The following is a 26,029-nucleotide window of genomic DNA, read 5'->3' on the forward strand; positions in this document are numbered from 1 at the left end:
GAGAAGTGATTCTTTTAAAATGACTCTTGGGATAACTCACGCTGAATGGAAAACTTGTGGTGTCCTAAGTTGCATGTGAGTATGATGAGTGTTTTAGTAATAAGCCACAGTCCTATGTAGTACAGCTAATAGCTTATAGTCTGAGAGATATATACAGAGATTTTCCCACACAGAAAGTAATGCAATACCCCCTGCCACAGTTGATTTAAGAGCCTCAAGTACTATAGACAGGGTCCATAAATACTACTACCTATTCAGAAACATTAGGGTTCACTGAACTAGAAATTACTCTGAACTAGGCAATTTCTCCAAGGAAGAAATACACAAAAGGGAAATACTCCCAGGCTTTTCTGAGTTTAGACCTGCATCCTTAGGCGACCAGGATCCGGCTCGTTTCTAGGAAGAAAGTCCTGAAGGCCACCTTTCTCCATGTGATCATGCATAAACTTTTGAAATAGCATGGTTTCTTTCAGATCGTGTAATTTTGCTTCTCTTAAAACAAGATACTTTGGGGGATATGTAATCAATGTGAAATCTTTTTTATGAAGGGAATTTAGAAAATGCTCATCATGAAACATGGCAAAAGAGAAATAAGAGCAGAATTATTAACTGCCCTGAAAAGCAATGCCACCCCTATGTCTAATTTGGGGGGCTTCTAGTCTAATTTTAACAGCATAAGTTAATGTTTACTGTATCAGTTAAGTTCTCATACTGCTAGCAGAACTCAATATTCTGTCTCCTGATCATCTGCAAGAAATCTCTAGCAGAGGTAAGACGTATGCAAATGAAAAGTAAAATGGAAGTCCAGGAAGTCCAAGTTCAGGAGAGAATGCATTGGCCTGGATCACAAAACTTTGCTCCTAGAGACTAGGAAACACGTTACCATGGTGAGAAAATGATTTTGGTCTATTCCCATGTGAATCTCTTTCATAGAGCACTTGGGTACTGCGGGGAAAAATTATATCTTCTCAACTCCTCTGAAAAACATAATTTTAGTCTTCAAAAGACTAATCATAGAGGAAAAAAAATAATGATATCCAGCCTTCTGGGTGGGTTTTAGCTAGCTGGGTCACACAACGCTCAGCTCCCTTGGTGCTGGAAGACGTTTCCTTTCACACCAAACCTTTCTAGGTCCTGGGGGAAAATATCTTGACAGTTTTTTCCTTCTTTTAACTATAATACAAACCCAAATGCTATAAATTAGAACAGCAGAAACTCAGCCTCTGGTGAGGACAAATGAGGTTGAACAGAGTCCAGCCCCCACCTCAAAAGCAGGGCTGCATCTGTGTAGTGACAGTTTTGGTTAGATTAGTAAAACCAGCGTGAGTCTTTCTGGTGAGAGATGGAAGAAAGTGTAATTTTCCCAATGATGTCTTCTACTCCAAAGCAACAAATACCATAGTGAGTTCACTTTTCTGCCATACCTGTATTAGCATATATTTTTTTAGCTTTGCCATTCAATAGTACTCTCATGCTCTACATTACTTTCAGCTTTTAAATGAATTTTTGTTTCTTTAATAAGAAAAAGGCCCTTTTATATATATTGCTGGGGATGGAAAGCCAGATTCTGATAGCACCAGTTATTTTCAAATGGCACTAACAAGTCTAATGAGGTCCTAAATAAACAGGAAAAAAAAAGGTATCTTAAAGATTTACTTATTCTTCTATAACACTGGACACCAATAGTGAGACAAGAAAAGGTAATTTCTGGCTCATAAATTGTAATACCTTCCATTATACCCCAATGATACAGGTGGAATTGTGTCTCCCAAAATTCATATTACTGAAGTCCTAACCCTTTAAATACTCAGAATGTGACCTTTGGAAATAGGGCTGCTGCAGATGTGATTAGTTAAGATGAGGTCACACTGGAGGAGGGTGGACCTACTCAGTATGACTGGTGTTCTTTTAAAAAGGGGAAATCAGGCCGGGTACGGTAGCTCACGCCTGTAATCCCAGCACTTTTGGGAGGCTGAGGTGGGTGGATCACTTGAGGTCAGGAGTTCAAGACCAACATGGTGAAAACTGTCTCTATGAAAAATACAAAATTAGCTGGGTGCAGTTGTGCATGCCTGTAGTCCCAGCTACTCGAGAGGCTGAGGTAGGAGAATTGCTTGAACCCCAGAGGCAGAGGTTGCAGTGAGCTAAGATTGAGCCATTACACTCCAGCCTGGGCAAAAAGAACAAAACTCCATCTCAAAAAATAAAATAAAATAAAATAAAAAGGGGAAATCAGAATACAGACACATCCATAGGGAGAACGCCACTGAAGATGAAGGCAGAGAGGTGGATGACACATCCATAAGCCCAGGAACCAGAGGCTAGGAGAGAGACCCGGAACAGATGCTCCCTCATGACCAGTGGAGGGAGCCAACTCTGCCAACACCTTGGTTTTGGACTTCTAGCCACCAGGCCTGTGAAACAATTTCTGTCATTTAAGCGACTGAGTTTGTGATACTTACAGCAGCCCTAGCAAACTAATACGCCAACATAGAAAGAAATGGTCATTATCATGACCTACTTATTTTTAAAAACAGATTCTTTCACCATGGAATTATCCCAAAGGGAGGCGGGGAAATGTTCGGTTCTTACTGTGAGCTCTTGGGGAACAGAGTTTGGCTTCTTTATGTTGATTTCAATGCTAGTGTTGTCTTGTTTCAGCTCCAGGGGAGACCCGTGCACTCTGGCCACACCTTCAAACATCTGGGATTTGGTTAAGGAGTGGGCAGGTGCCACCGTGGGACACTCTCTTTCCTTCTCCTCCTCTCTATGAACCGTCTCTCCATTCACGCTGACTTTCCCATCTACCTATAAAAACCAGAATGAACAAAAAACATGCTATATATACCCCAATCAAAGACTGTAACAAAACGACACGTTCAGAATTACCTCAAAAGATGATCATTTAAAAACCACAGTCCAATCAAGAAAGAGGTCTCTTAAATGTTCTGATGGGATCTACAAGTTAGGGCTTCTATAAACGCTATCTTTAAGGGCCTCCTTAAAAGGTAGTTTGCCTGCTTGGGCCACTTCACTTTAGATTCCATTTCATGTTCACCTCATTTATGGTCTGTTTTTATTTTAGAGTACAGAAAACCAAAGAATCTTAAGTACAAACACATGCCGCATATTGGGGTTCCAATACTGTTTCAGTTCAGTTCTGATTGCTATTCCACAATTTTGACTGTTTTTCTGGCTAGCATACAAATGAGGCAGAACTTACCACAGATGAGGAATATTTTTACAGCTTATCCCATGGTGGTAGCAGGGGCAACAGATACTTTTTTTGAGGCTAAGGCAGAGGGTAAGGGACCTGAGACTATGCTCTGTTACAATGAATCTCTATTTCTAGTTACTTTTATAACCTCCATTTTTTTAAAAGAAAAAGACCATGCACATTAAAATATTTTTGTTTTGCACTCACATCTAGGGGAGGCAGTTGGAGCAAGAAAGGGAAACCAGAGAGGGTAGTTAGCCTGGCTTACTGAAAGGCATCTGGAAATCTCGGTCTTGAAATTTGAGGCAGAAAGTAGAGTGGTTTTGAGAGGGAGCCCTGCAGTTAGGTGACCTGATTGAAACCTGGCTCTACCATTTAACAAGCATGGAATCTTCAACAGGTTTCCTATTCTCTGTGCTCAGAAGCAAAATTTAAAGCAACAGTATCTTCCTCATAGTGCTGTTATGGAGATTTTATGGATTACCATATGTACAGAATTTAGAATAGTACCTGACACATTTTAAGTCTTAACTATTAGCCATTATTATCATTAGGCCTCCTATTTATTTATTTATTTATTTATTTATTTATTTTTGAGACGGAGTCTCACTCTGTCGCCCAGGGTGGAGTGGAGTGGTGCAATCTCAGCTCACTGCAGCCTCTGCCTTTCTGGTTCAAGCAATTCTCGTGCCTCAACCTCCCAAGTAGATGGGATTATAGGCGTGTGCCAATATGCCTGGTTAATTTTTGTATTTTTAGTAGAGACAGGGTTTCATCATGTTGGCCAGACTGGTCTCGAACTCCTGGTCTCAAGTGATCTGCCTGTCTCGGTCTCCCAAAGTGCTGGCATTACTTTGTGAGCCACCTTGCCCAGCCTCATTAGGCCTTTTAAAATCTTTTAAAAGAAGTAATGGAAGGCTGGGTATTAGTTATAGTTCCAGCCTCATTAGGCCTTTTAAAATCTTTTAGAAGAAATAATGGAAGGCTGGATATTAGTTATAGTTTATTTACCTTAAGCCACTGGTCTTCTTATTCTATTATTTGTTACCCATAAAAAGGAATTTAAATCACAACTCAGCACACACACATAAATATAACTGAAACAGAAGTTTCCCCAAGCAATTTTGCCTTCATTGTGTGACACACACTGTTTTTTTATTGTGTTCTATTCCAGTTCATTTTTTTTATGTTGGCTTCAAACCACTAAATTGATTTTATAACCTAGCAACAAGTGGTAACTCTCAGTTTGAAAAACAATGCCTTAAACTATTTCTCTGATGTTCCTTTATCCTTAATTCTGTTGTATGGGAAAAACAACGGAGCCTGTATTCCCTGCCCTGCCCTCCAAGAGACACACACACACACGCACACACACACGCCTACCCCTTAGCTTCTGTCCTGGCATTATTAGCTTGTAACAACAGTCTGATTTGCATGTTACCTTTGACCAAAGTTGCTGTCCATGCACTCAGTAATGGAACTGTAGGCCATCAATAGAAATACTAGCCAGTGAGGCCTATGATGAGGCAGGGGACCCCACCAGTGAGTGGTGCGGAGTAATCTCCAGCTCTAAGAGGGCCTCTGCTCAAATTCTCTAATAACCCCCTCCATGGAAGTGCTTTCTGAGGCCGCCATACCACTTTGCTCCACTTTGCCGCAGTGGCGAAGAACAGAGTTTTCTCAGAGCTGAAGTTCTGCCATAAAATCATCTATGCTAATTCTTCTGTTTAAACAATCATTTTGCACTATTTACATAAAGGAGGGAAAGTGGATACCTAGACTGTATGATCAGATGTCTTGGAAATCCAGTTAAATAAATGTATTCCCTATCCTATTCTGGGCCACCTCAACATAGAATCTTCCTTCAGGAAATACCATAGCCATTCATTATCATAGGCCCTAGGTAAAGGAAAGCTTCTGAAACACTTAGGTGGACCATTAAGCACACATGGGCATGTGTGTATCTGTGTGTGTGTGAGTCCGTATGATTAGTAGCTCATCTTCTCAGGAAAAATTCACTTACTTATTTAAGGAAAACTTGCTGAGTGCTTACTCTGTCCTGGGCAACTGTGCCAGGCTCTCAGGATGAAGCCATGAATGACAGAGACGTGGCCCCTGTCCTTATAAGGGGACAAACAACTCAATGTGATCCAGATGAGACAGTCTGGACATTTTTCTTTTGTTTTATCAAAGCCTAAGAGAGATTTTTGAGATACATTCAGAGTTATTTTAGCAAAAGTCAGAAAGTGTAGTTTTGTTTCCTTTGAAATACAGCAAGGAAGCTACATGGCATCGCATTGCTCAATCAGTTACAAAAACTTTTCTACGTAATGGTCACATCTCAGAGTGACGCAGTCCACCTCTGTTTGTTACAAACTCATTGAGCACAAGGACAAGGGGAACTGATTTTTCTTTATAAGTCAAAAGAATGTAAGACAAAGGATGAGTGCTACCTCCTAACATAAGGGAAAGTACTTGAATTTGAGGAAGTGAAAAGATGCTTGGTTTCCACAAGTTCTTCAGTCTGGAACACTATTTTACACACTCATTAGCAAAACAACCCAGTTTCTTTCCACTTGTTTAAAAAACCTGTCTCATCTGAGGTTTGGAACAAGTATGTCCCATGTTCCCATGTGTTCCTTGTATTTGTATCAATTGCAGCATCTTTTTGGATGCTGCAATGTCAAATGGATGCTGAATGCTAATTTCTTCCTAAAACAGAGGTAGCTGCATATACTTCTATTTGAACCAAAAGCAAATAAAATGCTGTTTTGAGGAGTCTGCCATAACTCCCGATACCTAGAAATACTAGGGTATTACTAAATTAGCGTTTTTACCACTAGTACAGAGAAATCATGCCATTATATCAAACTAGAAAATAGACCTTGCTCATGGAGACGACTCCACTATCAATCTTATTTAGGAGTCCATCTGTATTAACAACAGCAATTGAGGGAAACGACTGTCCCTTAAGCATTTATAAACCAAATCTCCAGAGACCTATAGCTTTCACAGCTGTAAATGTCAACACATTTTGCTTCTGTATGGTAAAAAGAATGACATTTTCTTGAGTCACGATGCTTCTCTCCATTGACTCCCTGGAGTTCAACTTTGGTTCTATTCTTAAGGAACTTGTCCTACCTTAAAGGTCTTCAGAATTTCTTGAGAATTTTTGGGCTGGGAGTAAGGCTTGGGTGTCAGCATAGGCACTGCTTTGGGAGTGACAGTTTTGCTTGGAGACCCACTGCCTGCTGACATGCTGGTATCCAGAACACTGGCACGAGTAATGGTGGTTTCAACAGTGGCAGTGAATTTGGGCGGAGGCAGTGACTGTTGCCGCAGGTATTTCATGGGGTTGGGGTCGTTCAGGAAGGAGGATAAATTTGGCTCTGTTGAATGGCTTCTTTCCAGAATTTTTGGCATCTCCAAGCGTTCAAGAACAGCCTCACTGATGGTGAACCTCTCAATGTACTGTTGAAGGATCCCCTCTGCCTCCTCCTGGGACCGAGCGTTCTTATATGCTTCATGCAACTCTCTCTCTCTCCGCTCTCTAAAGGACGTAGAAGGGAGAGGCAATAACAAAGTCAACTAATGAAAATTGCAAAGAGGACCTTGGTAGAAACCAGGGTGGCACTGAAGAGATAGTACAGGGAATATAAAAATGTTACTATCAGAACCTTTATGACAGCCAACAATTTTTAGAAAAAAAAAAACCTAGATAATATTGTACATTAAAAATGACAACAGAAAGAACTCACTTTTCTTGAACAATTTCTCTGTAGGTTTTGATGCTCTTCCTTCGTTCACTTGTCCCATCTTCTCCAGCCAGTAACTTCTCCATTTTTTTCCTTTCTTCCTCTTTCTTGATTAAGTCCTGAGAAACACTTCTTCTACGACTCTTCCAACGAGCCAGGTCCTGGAAGGGAAAGAGAGATATAATATTCTTCTTCAGACTTGCGCATAATTCCATTTGTATTCTTCAGAGTTTAGTCATCTCCATTTCTACTCTTTAGAGAACTGACTACGGGCCCAGGCACTATAACACTGTGTGCATTGTCACACAATCCAATGTAAGTCTGGAACCGGAATGCCTCAAAGGCAGAAACATCCAGATATTATCTACAGTATCCATAGCAGGACAGCACATTTATTTAAATATGGCAGTGTGAAATATGCAATCACATTTCATGTCAGTTGCCAAATTTCAGAGAATTGCCTCACAAGGTAACTAAGAAACTTCACTCCTTCCTATTTATAACTTCTGCATTGTGAATAGATTTGCTGACAAAAGAATAGTAGGGATTCATTTTCCACTCGGAAGGTAGTCAATGCAGAAAAAAAATAGTTTTGGAGTCTTTAGATCTGGTGATTCTATATGTATTAATTTATCTGATCCTTACAACAACCTCACCACAATCCTACAGGTAGTTATAGCATAATGATGAGGAGTGAGGATTCTGGAGTCAGATGGATGGGGTTGCACTGGTGGGAAATAATCCCAGCTCTATCTTTTCCATGCTGTGGAATCTCAGGCTTGTTTCTTAGTCCCCCTGTGCCTCCATTTCCTCCTCTCTAAAATGAGGATGATAATAGTACCTATTCTTACAAGCTTGTAGGGTTAAATGTGAAAATAGATGTAAGGTGTCAGGCACACAGTAAGTGCTCAAAATATTTTAGACATAATTGTTACTATATTTTATCAACCTTAGAGAAGTTAACTTTTTAAACTAAAGGTGTAGTCAAGTTTGCAATAGCTACCTCCAGAGTGCTTTGTGAGAATTAAACGAAATAATCCACTCTCCCTCCTCTCTCCCCGCTTTGGCTCTCAGCGCACAATCTCAAAGCCCTCATCAGCCTCTTTAGCCTTCCTTCCCTGGTTCTAATCCTGGCTCCCCCACTCGCTAGCTGTGTGACGTCCAGCAAGTGACAGCTGTGCTGGGATTCGTCTGTGGAATCGAGGACAATAAGAGTTGCTAGTTCATTGAGTTACTAAGAGGATTAAATGAATGCATGCAAGCACTTAGAACAATGCCTGGTACTGGTACATGTTTGATGTTGGTGATTGTTATCGTTACTATCATCATAATCATGATCAGTTTCAAATATATAACCTCAGAAGATAGTGCAGCCTCAATTCTGCATCCCATTCCAGTTTCCTGCCTCCCCTCCCCACCTTTGTGGCCAAGCTTCTGGCCAGGGTGTTTGCTGATTACATGTCTGGGCTATCACTCCATACCTTCACGCTGCTACTCACCTTCCGTTGAGTCCCACGTTTACCGTGTTACCTTTTGAAACCCTCTAAGGGCTCCCTTCCCTCGCATGGCTTTCAGGTCCATTTCTACCCACCCGGCTGGATTTTCTGCTACCAGAAGCCTCCCCGCTGCCCGCGCGCCTTGGCCGGAACTCACATCTTGCCATTTGTCGTCCTCTTCCCTCAGCTGGTTATTTATCAGCTGCAGCTGCTCCTGGCGGGCCCTGCTGTGCGGCTGCACCGTGGCCTCCTCCTCACACCGCATGTCAAACATGCTCGTGCTCCTGAGTGCGGAGAGAGCGAACACAAGAGGGACCGCGATCAGCGCCCGTCGCGTCTCCGCGCGCCTGGGCGTCCTGCCGCGTGGGGGCGCTACCGGGCTTGGAAAACTGCCCCCTTCCCTGGCTGCGCACAGCGCGTGATGGGCGGCGTGTTCTGGCCCTGGGCGGGCGGTGGGCGTGCTGGCACCCCAACGCCTCTTTTTGCCGCAAACGCCAAAAATGTGACCATCTTTGTCTTCAGTGATGCCAGTGAATCGGGTCAATATAATTTTATATGTAGGTGCCAAAATAGGTTTAAAGAAGAACTAGAAAAATGGTATTTGAAGCCCCAGGCTCCTCTCATTTGGAAATGCATTTAAAAAATAAAATTAAGATAATTAAAAGGTATAACCTGGGGAGAACTTGTGGGGAAAGAGGGCGGTGTTCCATGAAGTAAAACTGTATTACGGTAAATGCTGCTTTGTGTAGAAAGCTGGCTTAAAGGCTTCCTACGTGAATGGAGGCAATTTCTCCATTTCCAAAAAAATATCATTTGGCCTTAAGTTTAAGACACCCACTTTTTCTTATTTTATTTTATTGAATTTTAGATGCATCTGACAACTATGGATTGCTGATGTATATGTTCGTTGTAATCATGTCTTGTTATTTCTTGTAAAACTGCTGTAATTGATAGTGCAGTTGATGGCATCTTGGAATCAAGAAAATAAGGCATTTTATAACAAGAGTAAGGAGTAAAATACATAAATTAGGTATATATTTTGTATTCTAATATGCACAGTCATTTAATTTTTGTCAGGATACCTCTGAATATACTATTTTAAAAGAAAAATGAAAGGGAAAACAATCTTTAAAAAACTCTTAGAGTGCACATATAATTTATATATTCTATAGGAGCTTATCAAACATTGCGCAAGACCTAGGGCCTTTTTTTGTGATGCTTACATAAACCTTTGTTACAGCAAAAGCTGAAGCAGCAAGATGAAAACAGAAATAGAAACCAAAGCAAAATCCTCCTCCTTTTATTTTTCTTTCAAAGAAATGACTCACTTTGGGACAAGTGGGTTATGGAGCCCAAAATTCAAGACAGAGAGGGCTCTTAAAGCTCACTGTTAAGTGCTAGCAACAAAAAATGGTGATAGTCCATTTCTGAAACCAGCCTAACACAAAGAAAAAAAAACTACCATGCACTTAGACACCAAAGAATTCCAGACATCATCAGTGATGTCCAAAATTGTTACTCCCATGGCCAGACAATGAACAGCAGCAGCATCGCTGAATGCAAAGGGCTCCCTAGCAGGCAGCTGTCTGGAAAATGACCCCCAAAGCAATGGCTGCCCACCTTCCCTTCAATCCACTCAAAAGGAATCTGTACAAATGTGTGAGTGCCTCTCTCCGCTCTCCAGATGTTGGACAATTCAAGTCTGACCTAAGAAAACTAAACTGAAAACTGTACTTGCAACCTGTCTTCCCCAAGAGTATTCTAATAATCTGGCTGCATAGAAGGACTCTTAGCTGAGGTTCCTATTAGCATGGATATGACAAGCCACTGCATAATGTTGCCTCCATGTATTCAGTGGAGAATGTTGATTTCAGCAGCTGTGCCTTCTAGAAAAAATAAACTGAGCCAGGCGTGGTGGCTCACGCCTGTAATCCCAGCACTTTGGGAGGCCAAGGTGGGCAGATCACTTGAGGTCAGGAGTTCAAGACCAGCCTGGTCAACTTGGTGAAATCCCTTCTCTACTAAAAATACAACAACAACAACAACAATAATAATAATAATAATAATAATAATAATAAACCAGGTGTGCTGGCACATGCCTATAGTCCCAGCTACTAGGGAGACTGAGGCAGGAGGATGGCTTGAACCTGGGAGGCAGAAGTTGCAATGAGCTGAGATTGCACCACTGCATTCCAGCCTGGGTGACAGAGTGAGACTCCATCTCAATAAATAAATAAATAAATAAGAAAAGAAAAGAAAAAAAGAAACTGTAGTCCTCGATAGAGGAGAAGGGCTGTGATTTTTCATCTATTTTAGACTATTGATTAGTTATCTAAGAAAGATTAAGAAATTTGCAGGATTAGGTAGAAAAGTCTAACCCATGCTTTTAAACTTCATGGATCAAAATTCACTGAAGCAGGCCTTCCAGAAAGACACAAAAATTCATCCCATTCTTCCTCTCACAGTTAAAAAAAAAAAAATCTTACTTTTAAAATATTCAATCTAGTCAGTTCATCTTTTAAGTGATTTAAAATCTTTGCTAAGATCTTAGAAGACTTAAACCTCTCTGAATTGGGACCCTCTTATCATCCCACTAAGTAGTTTGTAGATTATGGGAGAGGAAAGAGGTTCCTTCATTCAGCTCTGCCATCTGTAATATCTGCAGGTCAGAATTTCAGTTTAGGCCACAATGGGTGGCCACAGATCCAGGTTTTCTTCTGGGACCCCAAGAAGAAAATGGCAGCCTTCTCCAGGATCTGGGATTTGATTATCTCACCCAGTGGGCCTGGAGAAAATGAGAGCAGGCCTTAAGAATTACCTTTGTCTGTCCTGCGTTCCCATCTCCACTCCCACTGTGAAGCTCTAACTAGCTCAGCCCAAATGTGGCCAGAAGCCAGTTAGTTAAATAAAAGGAGAAACTCTTGTTTGCCCTTTCATGTACCGGGAAGTACAGGTTGAACATCTCTAATCCAAAAATCTGAAATCTGAAATGCTCCAAACTCCAAAACTTTTTGAGTGCTGACATGACCCCACAAATGGAGAATTCCACCCCGACCTTGTGTGATGGGATGCAGTCAAAACTTTGTTTCACGCACAAAATTAGTCAAACTATTGTATAAAATCACCTCCAGGCTATCCGTATAAGGTATATATGGAACATAAATGAATTTCATGTTTAGACTTGGGCTCCATCCTCAAGATATTTCACTATGTATATGCAAATATTCCAAAATCTAAAAAAGTTCAAAATCTGAAACACTTCTCACTCCAAGCATTTTCTATAAGGCAGGCTCAACCTGTATTATTTTTTTCTCAAGTTTTTTTTTGTTTTAAAGAAATATCAGCAAACTGGCCAAAAAACAAGGAACAAACCTGAGTGATATATTTATGCCATTTTCTAAAAAAATTAAGAAGTTGAGAATTGATAATACTAAAAAGAAAATGGGCTGAGTTGTCATTCAGAACATGTTCCCTATTTCAGGTTAGACTTGGCCTCCCAAATGAAGAGGTGTGTGTCTGGGGATGGGGGTTGACAGGTATGGGATCCTGGAGACGGCCAGCTTCCAGAATATTAATGTGACTTGGACTAATACTGTGCTCCCCAGTACCTTATGTCTATGCCCTTGGGCTGTTGGCATGAGGGCTCCTGGCTGCAGAGTCCAGGAGTCTCCCTTGGTGGTGGGTTGGCATTTTTGAGGGCCAGGATGGAATTACCCCAAGCGCCTGGAAATTGTTTCTGGGCCAAGTCTACAGTAAAGGAATTCAGAATAAAATGGCCTATGGCTCTCACAAAGTACCGACTCCTTTGGTGGGCCGGGTATTGGGAGGGAAAGAGTGTGCAAGTGAGGAAAAGGGCAAGAAGGTGAAATTAAATCTATGGAAACATTCTTGGCTGGCCAGGAGGTGGAAATTTCTCCGTTTGCCTGTGCGGTAGGTCTGCCCCTGACCTATATTCTCTTTAAAGGGCTCATCTTTTTTTCTGATTGGGCTCTATTTTAAGAATGCGTCAATTATTAATAAACATAGCCTGTGCCAAAAAAATGCCTTTAAAGATTTTGGAAAAAGGAGATATTAAGGGAATAAACTAAAAATAGTATAAGTTTCTATTTTAAGAATAAATTCCTGATATCAACTTTTCATTTTGTTCCCCACATGGTTTCATGTAAATTGTATCTGCTCTAAGCAGGAAACCCAGCACTTTGGATATCCCTAGATAAGAGCTCTAGAAAAGAAGCTCCTTTTACTCTTCTTGGTCCCTGGGGCTGCATTTTGTAAACTTAAGAGAAGGCAAAAAGGGAGTCCCTGTCCCCACTCCTTTTAAGAAATCATTAACTTTTCCTGTGGGTGAAGTTTTGTGTTCAGGTGCAGGCAAAATTCAGAAACTCTTTAATTTCCCTTCCTTTCTTTCACCTTTTAGGGTTTCCTAGGGGTCTATTTTAAGCAAATTGTATAGTAGCCTTGCATTGATGAAGAAGAAATCCATTCTATCAAAATGTTTTTGCTCACCAAACCGAAGTAGTGTTTTGCCTATCGATCTTATAAAATCCTCCTTTCAGTGAATGTTAAATATTGCCATTGCAGGTTTGAAAAGTAATAACCAGGGCTCAATTTTACAGACTACTTAACTCTGTGCAGTCAGTCAAGCTCAGGCTGAATTTGTTTTTGAGGCATAAGTGTTCTTTATGTCAGATCACACATGGGAAACTTGGCCCTGGAGTTTGACCACTTAGGGCTTGGAGTCCAAACTAAGTAGACATCTTGAACACAAACATGGAAATAGCACAATCTGAAGACACTTAATGTTTTGCCTAATCTCATTGTCATTGGTGGAAATGATGTTTGCGTGTTCTACATGCAAATTCTATTCAAATTCCTCATTGTGTGACTTGAAACTGAGGCTCAGGAAAGGACAGGCAAAGGAGGGCTGGTGATTGCATTCTGGGTGTCCCAGGCTCCCATGAGGCCACAAAATGCTTCTCAATGTCAGGATCAGCAGACTACTGATGCTGGATTTAGGTACTAATCAACATTTCTTCATATACAAATGACATGAATCTGAGAAGGCTAGTATTTTGCAAAAAATAAATAAATAAATAAATAAGTTTGCCTTATATATCAGTTGCAGAATGATCTGCATATGGGAAATCCATTTCTGAAGCAGAGTTAACGTGGTCACAAATGGGAGGGTTTGGATTCTTCTCAAATTTGAATGTGAAGTATGGGATAAGGAATGAACCTCTGCTTGGTTGAGTGAAAACCAAGCAGCAGGGAGGGGAAGGGCCAGCCATGTCTTAGATCTTTGGCCCCTTGCTAAGCCACGGAACTTGAGCAAAACTCCGATGTTTTGGTTTCAAGCATCCCACAGTTTATATGACTCCAACCTGGGAGGAACTTGGGCTTCTGAATCTATAATTAGTGGTTTGGGATTTATTTTCTTAGTTAAAAAACGAGACTATTGGAATGACTACTTCGTTGTTAACTCTAAGCCCCAACATATCAAGAATTAAGTGCAAAACTCAGAATACCCTTTAAATAATTCTATGGTTCAGAAGGGGTACCAATGTTCAAACCATAACAAGAACAACAACTTTAACATGCCCAGTCTATGAAAAGCAAATGTTAAGTTTCAAGCAGCAGCTTCATATTAGAATCATGCTTAAGTTGCTTTTTCATTCATCTTTCCTGCACAGAATGTATGCTCTGCATTCCAACTTCAAGTGCTTTGTTGCACAAGTCAGCTAACTATTCAGTTCACTTGCATCAGTTGCATTTCAATTAGTAGTAAGTACTGGAAGCATGCAGTTTAGGCTAGTAATTAATGTAATCCTACAAATACAAGGCAACTTACTCTGCGTCATCAGACACAGGAGTTCTCGGACCGTATCTATAAGATCAAATACAAAATTAGAGGACTGGCGGAGTTGAAAGTGAATGCTGTAAGCAAGCTGGAAATAAAAACTGCTGGTGAAATACATGTGCGCCAAACCTTTTTTGCTGAGATACTGAAAGAGAAGTGGCATTATACAATTAGCAATATTCATTGACTGCTGAAAATCAAAGACAAGTCTTGATGTTTCTAAAAAATGCAACATTTATCTCAAAACCCAGAAGAGAAATGAAAATAATCCCCACACTACCCAAAAAGAAAGAATCTGTTCAATATAAACACAGGAAGGCTTAGGTGCAATCCACAATGTTTAGAGAAGGCAGCTTAGAAAACAAACATGTATTACAGTCATTCACAAACCATTCAACTTTTTGTGCCTTTATGTTCAGCAGTAATGGGCTGTAATGGACACCCACCGTACAAGTGCACCCTTACTGACCCTGTCCCTGATATGTTAATGCATTTGCACAAATAACATCAAAGAGTGTTTCTGCAGTTTTCTGAAAGTTAACCAGAACCCCAATCAGTGCCTTCCACATGCATTTGACAGAAACCACAATTCCTAGAAAACTGGTAGTCTTAATCAAAACCAGACTTGGATGATATTCCATAACTTGAAAAACTAAAGTTTTTTTCTAATCTTTTATATTCTCCTGATAATTTAGATCCATAAAGTTGTACCCTCTGCAATAGTCACTTGAAGTCTAAATGAGTCTAAAGCAAAAAGACTAAATTAGAAAAATATTAGAACATTACAAGGCATATTTCAAGCACATTTAAAGAAACAAAACAAAACAAAAAAACAACACAGCTCCCACAAATGCCTGTCTCTTCAGCAAAGGTAAATTTTAAGGGTCAGTTCTTACCTATACCCTGAAAAGCTCCTCCTTTCTGCAATTCTGATGGTAGACAAAGAATAGTAAAGAAAATACATCCTGCTTCCAGTTTCCAATAAATTACATTTTGGAGTCAGCAGCAAAAATTACCTGGTCCCATGATCAGTTTCACAATAGTTTACAGGAAAAGGGTAATTTCTAAACATCTCTTCCTGCAATCTTAGAGAAAACACCCCAGAATGCATGAGTGTACACACACATACCCCCTTCTCTCTTATGCTTTTATCATTCTAGAATAATGTACATTCACTGATAATTATTTAATTCACAGTGAAGGCAACCATACCACTGCAAAACCCCAAATCTCTGTTGAAAAGGCCAAAAACAAGACAAGGAAAGGGTTTGCGAATGTTTTTCTTCTGGGAATAAGACTCATCTTCTCTTTCTCCAGGGTATCAGAAGGTGTGTCAGTTGAACCTAATATTCTCAATTTTCCAAAACACTACTACATTAAAGCAGATTCTTTCACATCAAGAGAGAGTGGGCTGGGTGTGGTGGCTCATGCTTGTAATCCCAGCACTTGGGAGGCCAAGGCAGGAAGATTGCTTGAGCTCAGAAGTTCAAGACCAGCCTGGGCACATGGTAAAGCCTTGTCTCTACCAATGACACAAAAAAATTAGCTGGGCGTGGTGGTGCATGCCTGTGGTCCCAGCTACTCTGAAGGATGAGGCAGGAGAATTACTTGAGCTGGGGAGGCAGAGGTTGCAGAGATCATGCCACTGCACTCCAGCCCAGGTGACGACAGAGTGAGACTCTCATGGAAAGGGAAGGGGAAGAGGAAGGGAAGAAAGGGCAACATTAATTCTGAAGACTAGGTGTTTCCCAGTTAATAAATAGGCCTATTGGAATAAATTTATTCAAACACAGTGTTTTCTAAGTTATCTGTGGAAGAGAGCAGAGAATTTCTTCCCAATGGATGGTTAATCAAGAATCTATTAATAGCTGCTATGTGTTTTTGTGTTTCAATTTGAATATTTTAATTAACATTTTATTGAAGTATAAGATACATACAGAAAGTGCACATCCCACACATATACTTCAATGAATTTTCACAAACTGAACATACGCATAGATTAGTGTTGAGTGTTTTGTACTATGTAAACAGACTCAAATAGCATGTACTCTTGAGTTTGGCTTCTTTAGCACATTTTGTGAGTTTTTTAACTATGTTGTTGCATGTAGGATATATCTGAACTTAAATTATTGCTACATAAAGTAATTAACAGTATTTCACGGACATCTCTACCAATAAATGTAGATCTATACCAAAATGTAAGCCCCACAGGAGCAGACATTTTTCTGTTTGGGTTCCCTGAACAGTGGTCAGACTAGTCAATAAGTATTTATTAAATACTTATCAGGTGCTCAAGAAATTGAAAATAATAACCCAGTTTCCGAAGATAAGCTTCATTTATCTCTTTCCTATGTACTGCGGGTTTGAGGTATTTCCTGTGAGACTAATATATTAGCTTTAAAAGGGCACCAACTTAAGCAGAACTGCCTTTGCTGGCAAGGGGAAGATAATTAGAGCTGAGGTGTCAAGTGACTTTCCCAATCATCCTACAGGAGATCAAAAAGTAAAGGCAAGTTAGCAAAAAAAAAAAAAAAGTAATAAAATGTTCTTTTTAATGCAAAGTACGTGAGTCAATAGGTTATGAGGTACAAAATTGGCCACACATGTCACAGTTGACATAAGCATCCTACAAAAAAAGAAAGTCAATAAAGTTTAATTTTGAGGCCAGGCATGGTAGCTCATGCCTATAATCCCAACACTTGGGAGGTTGAAGTGGGAGGATCACTTGAGCCCAGGAGTTCAAGACCAGCCTGGGCAATATAGTGAGACTGTCTCTACAAAATAAAAACAAACAAACAAACAAATTAGCCAGGTATAGTGCTGTACACCTATGGTCCCAGCTACCTGGGAGGCTGAGGTGGGAGGATTGCTTGAGCCTGGAAGGTACACGCTGCAGTGAACTGTGACCACACTAGCTTGGGTGATGGAGTGAGATTTTGTCTCCAATAAATAAATAAATAAAATAAAGTTTACTTTTGAGGGTAGGGGTAGGTAGAAAGATAAAGGGAATAGCCTATGCACCCATTCCCTGTATTTATGTAACTTTCACTACTAATAAAGCATTTCAGAATCAATAATTTGACAGTTATCTATTTCTATATCATGAACTAGCATTAGCTTAATTTAAAGTGTTTTTATTGCTCATCTAAGATCACCCCCCAGCACCCAGCACAGTGCTTTACACATAGTCATTATTACTCAATAAACACTTGTTGAAAGGAAACGTGCATCCCCCTGGTGTTTGCTGGCTCAATCACACAATATGTCACATAGTTCACCTGACCATTCCTCCTTGTATTCAGAGTAACCACTCATTCCTATGTGAAAATAAAGAGGACGCTTTCCCAAATCACAAAGAGAGTGACAGGCCAGGTGCAGTGGCTCAAGCCTGTAATCCCAGGAGTTTGGGAGGCTGAGGTGGGTGGATCACTTGGGGTCAGGAGTTCCAGACCAGCCTGGCCAACACAGCAAAACCCCATCTCTACTAAAAATGCAAAAATTAGCTGGGTATGGTGGTGGGCGCCTATAATCCCAGCTATTCAGGAGGCTGAGGCATGAGAATCACTTGAACGGGCAGAGGTTTCAGTGAGATGAGATCGGGCCCTGCACTCCAGTCTGGGCAACAAAGCAAGACTCCATCTCAAAAAAAAAAAAAAAGTGACAGAATTCCTCAGACTTCCACAGTCCCCTCTAGTTACTTGTGTAGGCATCATGCTGGAGAGGGATGGTGCGTTTCCACTCCAATAGAGCTGAGTTTGGATCTTGGCTTTGTAGGTACCAGCTGTGGACATATGGACCTCAGTTTCCTAATTGCAAAACGCAGATGGAAATTCTTCCTCTCGAAGGTGGTATAAGGAATAAATGAACAGGAGAGCACCTAAATATATCCAGTAGGCAGTCTCTAGGCCTCACCTCCTTCTTTCCTTCCATTCTACCTTGCTTTACAGAAGCCCGCGGATCCAGGGTCAAGTCCACGGCATCTGGAAAGTGAGTAACTGTGGAGGACCAGCTTCACCACTCTGTTCCTCTGTCTCCCCAGCCCTAACAAGCTCGGGAATCACGTGTGATCCACTCATGTAGCTTTTCTCTACATCAGTCTTCTTATTTGTGAAATGGAGCTAACATAGATTCCTTCAACCTACCTGTGAATTCCCAGGACAAGGTGAGCTTGAGGGAGCAGACATAGAGGAAACGCTATAAAGAAATCTGTGGTTGTAAAACACAAATATTACTTCTGCTCCCTGAAAACAGTGCTAGGCTCCATTACTGTTTTATTCAGAAGAAAGTAAAATATAGATTAAATTCAGATGATCAAGATGGCTAGGGTATTGATTTTTTTAAAAATCTGGAGAGATTACCTACTGTTCTCCTTGCCTCCCACTTTGCCTTCTCTCCCACTGCCATCAGGGTCCCTGGAGAAGCAGAACTCCATTGCTTCCTATTTTATGGTGAGCTTATAAATTATGCAAAGCTCTCCTCACTTCTTTGCCCTACATTGGTAGGCTGACCACACATTTAACAAAAATGTATCACTTTTATGAAATGGCAAGAGAGGCTTTAACATATAGGACCCTAAACTGGAACAGGAACCCCAGGATAATTATTTCCTTACTCGTCATCAAGTCATGGTTGACTCTAAGTCAAGTCAGAGCATGGAATAGAAATCCTACCTCCAGAAGGCAATGAGTGTTGGCTAATGTGGAAAAATTAATATAATTACAACTTTTATAAATGTATTAATCATCTTTGGACCTGGAATCACAGTGAAATCAAGCAAATCAGAAAGAAGTTCAACCCTTTTACCCAACTATGTGAGCTAGAAAGAAATAAAATAATTTCCCATTTATTCAGTCCACCAGAGTCAGAAAAAAATGTTTAACAGGTAAATTCACCACTGAATTGCACCTGCTTACATGCAAAAAGAGGAAAAAATTCTTGGCAGATGAGGCCAATTTTAATCATTCTGTTTCTGCTAGCAACGGCAGGTAAGTGGCACTGAAGTGCCATAATGCATTAAGAACACACTGAAAGCTCAGACTGGAGAAACAGTCACAAGAGCACAGAATAACCTTCTGACCTCTGATCTTTCATGGGTGGACCCTTGGAAGATTCTTCCGCATCCTGTTGCTTTGCAAATGGAACTGGAAGGAACTGGTTTGGGTTGGATCCAGTGTGTCTAAGGGACATCCCAGTTCTCCTGGCCATCATGTCGTCTTTTCGTGAATCATCCAACTTTCGCTGACCTTTCAGTCCACTGCCACCCCAGGCAGGAGCTATCATCTTCTCCAACTTCTCTTCTGTCCCTGAGGCCTCACCCTCAGAGGCCAGAGGACACGCCCTAGGGCAACATTCAGTCCAGCCAGTCAAAGGCCACTTACTGCTAAAGATATTTTCAGTAGCATCACTCACTGGCGTTAATTCAAGACAGAAGAAGCCAGCATCCCTGGAGGCAGCAGCACACAGAGCAGCTGAGCAGGAAATCTCCCTTTTGAATACTGCGACCCTCTGTCATGCAGCTGGTACTCACACAGGAATAGGGGTCCCTTTCTGGTTTTCATGAGTCCTGAGAATGAAATTTGGCCAGTACTCAGCCACATGCAAAGGCTAAAATTGCTACCCAGAGCGGGCACCAGAAGCAGAACTCTGATCTTGGGATGAGCACACTCTTTTATTCACTTTACTCCACGCTCTATCAGTCGCCAAGTGCAGACTGTGACTTTAAACTGTGTTTTTGGGAACACGACAGCCACACACAGCAGGGGCAACACACCACGGAGCGGAGCGCAGGCAAGATGCTCACAGTGGCTGGCTGCTCTCCTCTGATCTTCCTGCCTTTGACAGTCTCTCAGAATCTCTTGGAGCGCTTTCCGTTTCTTCTTTGCCATCCTGTGGCAGCTGTTTGGATGTAACTAAAGCCAGAGAGGACAGTTTCACTCCTAGGAAAGAATTCACACCAGAGGCCCTGACCCCACCTGTCCTCCTTCACCTCCCGGGAAGGCAGGAAAAACTGCTCCTCACCTTCCTCTATCCCCCTCGAGCACTCGCCCAGACCGCAGACCCACTCTTCCTGAGACTCCGGCACGGGAGCCAGCCACGAGGCCCTTCTGTAATAGTCACCTTGGCCAGAATTCACTGTTCTGCAGACGATCAAGTAGCATTGGTGGCAAGAGAGGAGAGGAACAAGGGTTACAAAAGAAGACAATGAAAGTCCTTGGGACTGAAAGATTAATAAGAGAAGAATGTGGCTGCTCTCATTCGTAAGGCTGGTTAGTAAGGGTGAGATAATCAGATTGAGATAATGGAATGTGAACTCTGGCTAGGGCCTATGAAGGTCAAACAAGGCTGGCGTGACTTTGTCACCACAAGACTGAATGATGGGCCTCTCAGGATTCAAGGCCTCGAGGATGTATTTCTTATTAATTTCCTACCCCCTTCTCCCCACCTCAGATCCCCACTATCCTCTGAAACCTCAACTCTTTATTTTGGGTGTTTATAGCCTTCTCTCTTCTATGGTGTCACCCCAAGTCTGGAACCAAAGAAACCCTTCTAAAGGTCATAGGCCACCCATCATTTCCTTTGGATTTCAAGGGCAAGGTATAAAGAAGAATGCTATGAACACTTCCTCCTGCTACGGAGAGCCTCACTTTGCTCGTGCCGCACAGAGGGAATGGAGGTTCCCAGGGCAATCCAGTTTTACACGTGTCCTGTATGTGCTTCCTACCAGCCCACAGAACCAAATCCCTAAAAGAGGGCTTGGGAACTCAAAACTGGGGGGCCTCCAGGGAGGATAAGAACTGGGACAGGCCTATAAGGTGTTCTTCCCTCACACATTTGGATGGCGATTCATCCAAGGAAAGTCTTGACTTACAGAAACTCCCAAAGAGGAGATTTTTAAGACTTCTGATTTATTATATAATTTTAAAAAGTGGGAGAGGAAGGAGACCTTTACTTTTTTAATACGTCTACTTAGATGTCCAAAACGTGAACTCATGATACTAATAACTTTTTCTTCCTCTCTCTAAGGGATAGGAAAGAGAAAGGTTATATGTAACCCCAGGAAACCCTAGTGATATCATTAAAACATTCCATTTAGCTCATTCAGTATTTTCAACTAATAAAATAGTACTGGATGCAGCTGAGGGAAAAAGGGTCATTTGCCAAGATTATTGGCATTCCCAGGCAGCGATTCTGGTGATAACAGAATCAAAATGGATGCCTGCCATTTAACTTCACACACATGTCCCCCCCAGGCGGACCCACTAACCTTACTTCTCTGCTATACACACTCTGTTAAAACTATGTCATCTCTAGGGGTTTGTATAACATACTTCAGCAAACTCTAAAAGCGGCAGCGACTCCCATGCAGCTATCCTTGCACATGTATGGCAAAAAATACCTGCAGTCATTTTGTGGATTAAGCATTTGGTGCCCCTGTAAGCTGGAAGTGGCCGCTGAGACAGGAGACACAGAGCCCGTTTGAATCTTGCTGCCACGACAGATGACTTTTTCTTCATCCTCTCTAGGCCCAGCCTTGCCAATGCTAAGCCGCTTCCATTTCTGCTGATCTATCTCCGTCACTGGCCCAAAGTGCACAAACTTTTGCCTGGGGCTGGAAGCTTTCTTAGAGGCCCTTGCTTTGCGGTTGGCAAAGTCATCATGAATGGCAGTTTCTGCTTTAATTTCTGGGGAAGGCTCAGAAGCACAGATGTGCTGAACATCTCCATCCCTAGTCAAAACCAGAAATACGTTCTAAAAATGTCTAAGTACAAAGCAATAAGATGTTTGGGGGAAAAAAAAAAAAAGCAACTAGAAGTAGTTGGCCCTCCCTATCAGTGAGTTCAGCATCCCACTGACAGGATTCAACCAACCTCAATGGAAATTATTTGGGAGAAAAAAATTCCACAAATTTTCAAAAAGCAAAACTTGAATTTGCCGTGCACTAAGTACTACATTGAATCCACATGAATAAAGTGATGTGAAAGCACTGTGTTAGGTATACATGTATAAGGTATGCTTATGTTAATGTAGCTATTATCAATAATCTACAGATAATTTAAAGTATATGGGAGGATGTGCACAGGTTATATGCAAATACTATATCATTTCATATAGGGGACTTGAGCCTCTAAGAATTTTGGTATCCAAGGGGAATTCTGGAATCAAGCACAGATACCGAGGGAAGACTATATGAAAAATATTTTTAAGGCTAGAGCAGAACTGCTTTTTCATTAACACTCAAATGAAGAAATGATCATTGTCTTGCCTAGAAATGATCATTACCTTGTCTTTAAGCTTCCATAGCTTTTAAAACATCAATTCTAACATCTCTAACATCATAAATAAGGGCATAAGAAAATCTTAGGTACTGTGGAATAATTAAAATTATTTGAAAGTCAAGTTTAAATTATTTACAGTAAACAAGTCTATCAAAATAAATAACCATTCTTGGAAAGGTGGCTGGGTTAAAAAGAGAATGTTTTCTCTCCATGTGGTTTGTAACTTTTGGTATTAATAAATTCACCTCATGCTGAATATGCTGAGCTCCAGGAGCTCTGTGATGTGAGAGGCACTTTTTCAAGCCATCAAAATAAGAAATGATACAAGGGGTCTGCACGGTGGCTCATGCCTGTAATCTCAGCACTTTGGGAGGCTGATATGGAAGGATCACTTAAGCCCTAGGAGCCCTAGGTGTTCAAGACCAGCCTGAGCAACATAGCAAGACCCCATCTCTATTTAAAAAAAAAAATTAATTAATTAAAATTTTGGCCAGGTGCCATGGCTCATGCCTGTAATCCCAAGACTTTCAGAAGCTGAGGTGGGAGGATCCCTTGAGCCCAGGAGTTCAAGATCAGCATGGGCAGCATAGTGAGACCTTGTCTCTACAAAAAATCAAAAGATTGACCAGGCATGGTGGCATGGGCCTGTAGTGCCAGCTACTCAAGAGGCTGAGGCAGAGGACTGCTTGAGCCCAGGAATCGAGGGTACAGTGAGCTGTGATCAAGCCACTGTATTCCAGCCTGGGCAACAGAGCAAGACCCTGACAGAAAAAAAAAAAAAAAAAAAAAAAAAAAGACACAAAGATAAGCATTTAATGCCTTCAAAATGAAATACCGTGACTGCTAGGGGGAAACATGACACACCTCGCTTTTCCTGACACTTTGAGTCTCTCCCACGTCTCCAAGTCGGCTTCTGTTATGTTGGAGAGTGTAATGAAGCTCGGGGGCTCACGGTGAGGGGCAAGGCTGCCCTGAATTCTCCGCTGGGCCAGGTCATCCTTGTGACGATCTGGCACCTTCCTGAGTCCTCCTTCCACAGGTTCACTTTCCTGAGCCCTCATGTTACAGGTCACTATCGACTTCATCTCTTCTGTGTGGCCCTGGTTTCTGTCCATTCGATCCAGGCCCCCACACCAATGGAAAAACCAAGTTCAAGGAAGGGGAGCAGACAAAGAGAATGTCAAGCATGCAAACTCACAGGCTGAGGACAGAACAAAATGATGGAAACGCTTTTCCCTTTCTCAAAAATGGAATCAATTGGAGCTGTGATGACTTTCATCTATATCACCCTTATTATAATTCTGAATGAGACAGAGGTTTCTTCCCCTCTTCCAGATGATAGTCTCAACTACAGTTTAGGAAGAGAAGCCATGCCTGCTGAAAGATTACTAATGGTAATGAGATTTTGGTTGGATGGTAATGATGCCCAATTCCCACACTATTCAAGTTACTGTAATGAATTCAGGTTTTCTGATTGAATCCCTTAGCCCTCTTGGAATGTTTTTTACTGCACTAGTAAAATGTTCGTAATGAGCTCTGCATGATCCAAATTCTAGGATTAGTTTGGAGATAGCTGGAACGTTATTCACATATTAAATATCTCAAACCTAAACCCACAGCTGCCAGAAAGTACATCTAAGTCAAATCTGAACATAAAGTTTCAACGTTTAAACTCACCGTCTGCTTCATGGCATTAGTCAGGTTTGGCTAAGGCAAACTTGAAAAGCAGAGGGTATTCTTCTTTACCTGGATTGACAGGGTCAATACCCACTTGTTTCTTGTGTTAATAACCGTTCACCTTTATTGATGCTAAAATTGATATTTTCAATTGTTCTCCTATGAAGTGAACATTATCTGGCTAATGTTGACAAAACTGTGATTTAAACCAAAGCTGTGGCATTTATATATATAAATATTCCATTAAAAGTCTATTTCTAACTAAATATCCTTCTTGAGATAGAACAATCTCAAAAAATACATAAATAGAGCCTATTAATTTTCCCACAAAATATATCATTCAAGCTGGAAAATCAAGAGGTAGTCTTTTGTTACCTCGATGATTTGGCATGCTTGCAGAGCCCACAAAAATAGAAAGGCTACAGAATTTTCTTAGTTTGAGGAAGGAGATCAAGGAATGGCATAGCAAAGAGGCACTAGGGACCTTTTTTTTTTTTCCTTTTTTTTTTTTTTTTAAATAAGTTCTTTGATGCTATCTAGAGAGGTCAAGGGCTGCTTCAGACCCAGAACTGTGTCCACAAACACAGAGTCAGGTGACAACAGACAAATGTAGCTGGAAATATCAGGAATTAAAATTACATGGAAGAGAAAGGAAAAAAGGGAGACACAAAGGTTAGTCCTTTTCCTGACTCAAATTGCTGATTGCCATCAATATGCCTTGATGTTAGTCAGTTATCCAAAAGTCTTTGTTTCACTTGCACAACTGATCCCTCCCACAAGGCCCTCCAAAAATCGTTTGTTACAAGGCCTGCCAACTGCAATGGCAAAGACCAAGGGCCTCCTGAAGCTGTAATGTGTCCTGTAAAGAAATGATGCCAGATTTTCTCTTATCTAATCCCTGTTCTATATCCAGGAATCTCTCATGGGTTTTTGTATCTGGTACTTCCTAAGAAAAATAAAAAAGATCAACTACTCCACTGAGCTCAACAACTCTGCCCAAAGAACGATTTTAATTGTCTAAAGCACAGCCGAAATAATTATATACTAAGTTCAACAGGCTTAAAAAACTCTAAAGTGATGGGCAAAAAGATGACAATTCAATAATGTAGATGCTAACTCTAGCTGATTTTGATATAAGGAAAAATACACGAATGACTAACTCTGCAGGATGAAATTCAGCAAGTGGGCACCCTAAATGAAATCATATCTCCCTCTTAGGACAAAAATCACTGGTCAAATTCCATCTTACTATAATTTTCCTTTCCCCAGTTCACTCCAACATGTATTAAGAGGACGGGGAAAATGTTGGCAGAAGGAAACTGGCCTGAAAACAATTTCTATGACAGAACATATAGAAGTACATTATGAGTTTGAGAAGTGTTTTTGATTGGAAATATCCATTATCATTTGTCTGGGTCATGCTGCTGGTGTGAGAGAAGAAAGAACAAGGCTCATTTTTCTTCCTTCCAACATCTAAACGGAGCCAATAAGAGAGAAGCGCTTTTAGCACTTTTCTGCTTCCTTTGAATGGACTGGAGCAGCTGTGAGAGGTGGCTGTTCTCTGATAGACAATAGTACATGTCTATTTTTGCTAATAATGCCAACTGATGACACCAGCACCCATATGTGGTGATGAGTCCTGATTCAGCACATCTACACACTGGAATTCAATGTTTCTTTGGCAAATTCAGCCCTATTTTGGACATGGACACTCTACCGTCTGCCATCTGCATTTAGCGGAGATTGAATAC

The 26,029-nt window shown here is 41.1% G+C and overlaps 1 protein-coding gene across 22 annotated transcripts in view; it reads right to left on the reverse strand.

Annotated features, from left to right (window-relative positions):
• Positions 1 to 26,029, reverse strand: part of LIMCH1 (LIM and calponin homology domains 1) — a 344,225-nt gene that overhangs the window by 46,616 nt on the left and 271,580 nt on the right. For 11 of the 22 annotated variants that reach the window (XM_050791204.1, XM_050791197.1, XM_050791195.1 and 8 more), the window contains 5 exons: positions 14,317 to 14,352; positions 8,626 to 8,752; positions 6,976 to 7,133; positions 6,359 to 6,767; positions 2,593 to 2,808 (listed from right to left, as the gene is read on the reverse strand). In XM_050791204.1, coding sequence (XP_050647161.1) covers positions 2,593 to 2,808; positions 6,359 to 6,767; positions 6,976 to 7,133; positions 8,626 to 8,752; positions 14,317 to 14,352 — 946 coding nt within the window. Of the gene's footprint in view, positions 1 to 2,592; positions 2,809 to 6,358; positions 6,768 to 6,975; positions 7,134 to 8,625; positions 8,753 to 14,316; positions 14,353 to 19,402; positions 19,664 to 20,125; positions 20,235 to 20,343; positions 20,463 to 21,721; positions 22,052 to 23,465; positions 23,709 to 26,029 lie in introns of all 22 variants that reach the window. The other 11 variants (XM_050791205.1, XM_050791200.1, XM_050791201.1 and 8 more) reach the window with 2 other exon arrangements.

This window comes from Macaca thibetana, chromosome 5 (assembly GCF_024542745.1).
Source record: "Macaca thibetana thibetana isolate TM-01 chromosome 5, ASM2454274v1, whole genome shotgun sequence".
NCBI classification, from domain to species: Eukaryota; Metazoa; Chordata; class Mammalia; order Primates; family Cercopithecidae; genus Macaca; species Macaca thibetana.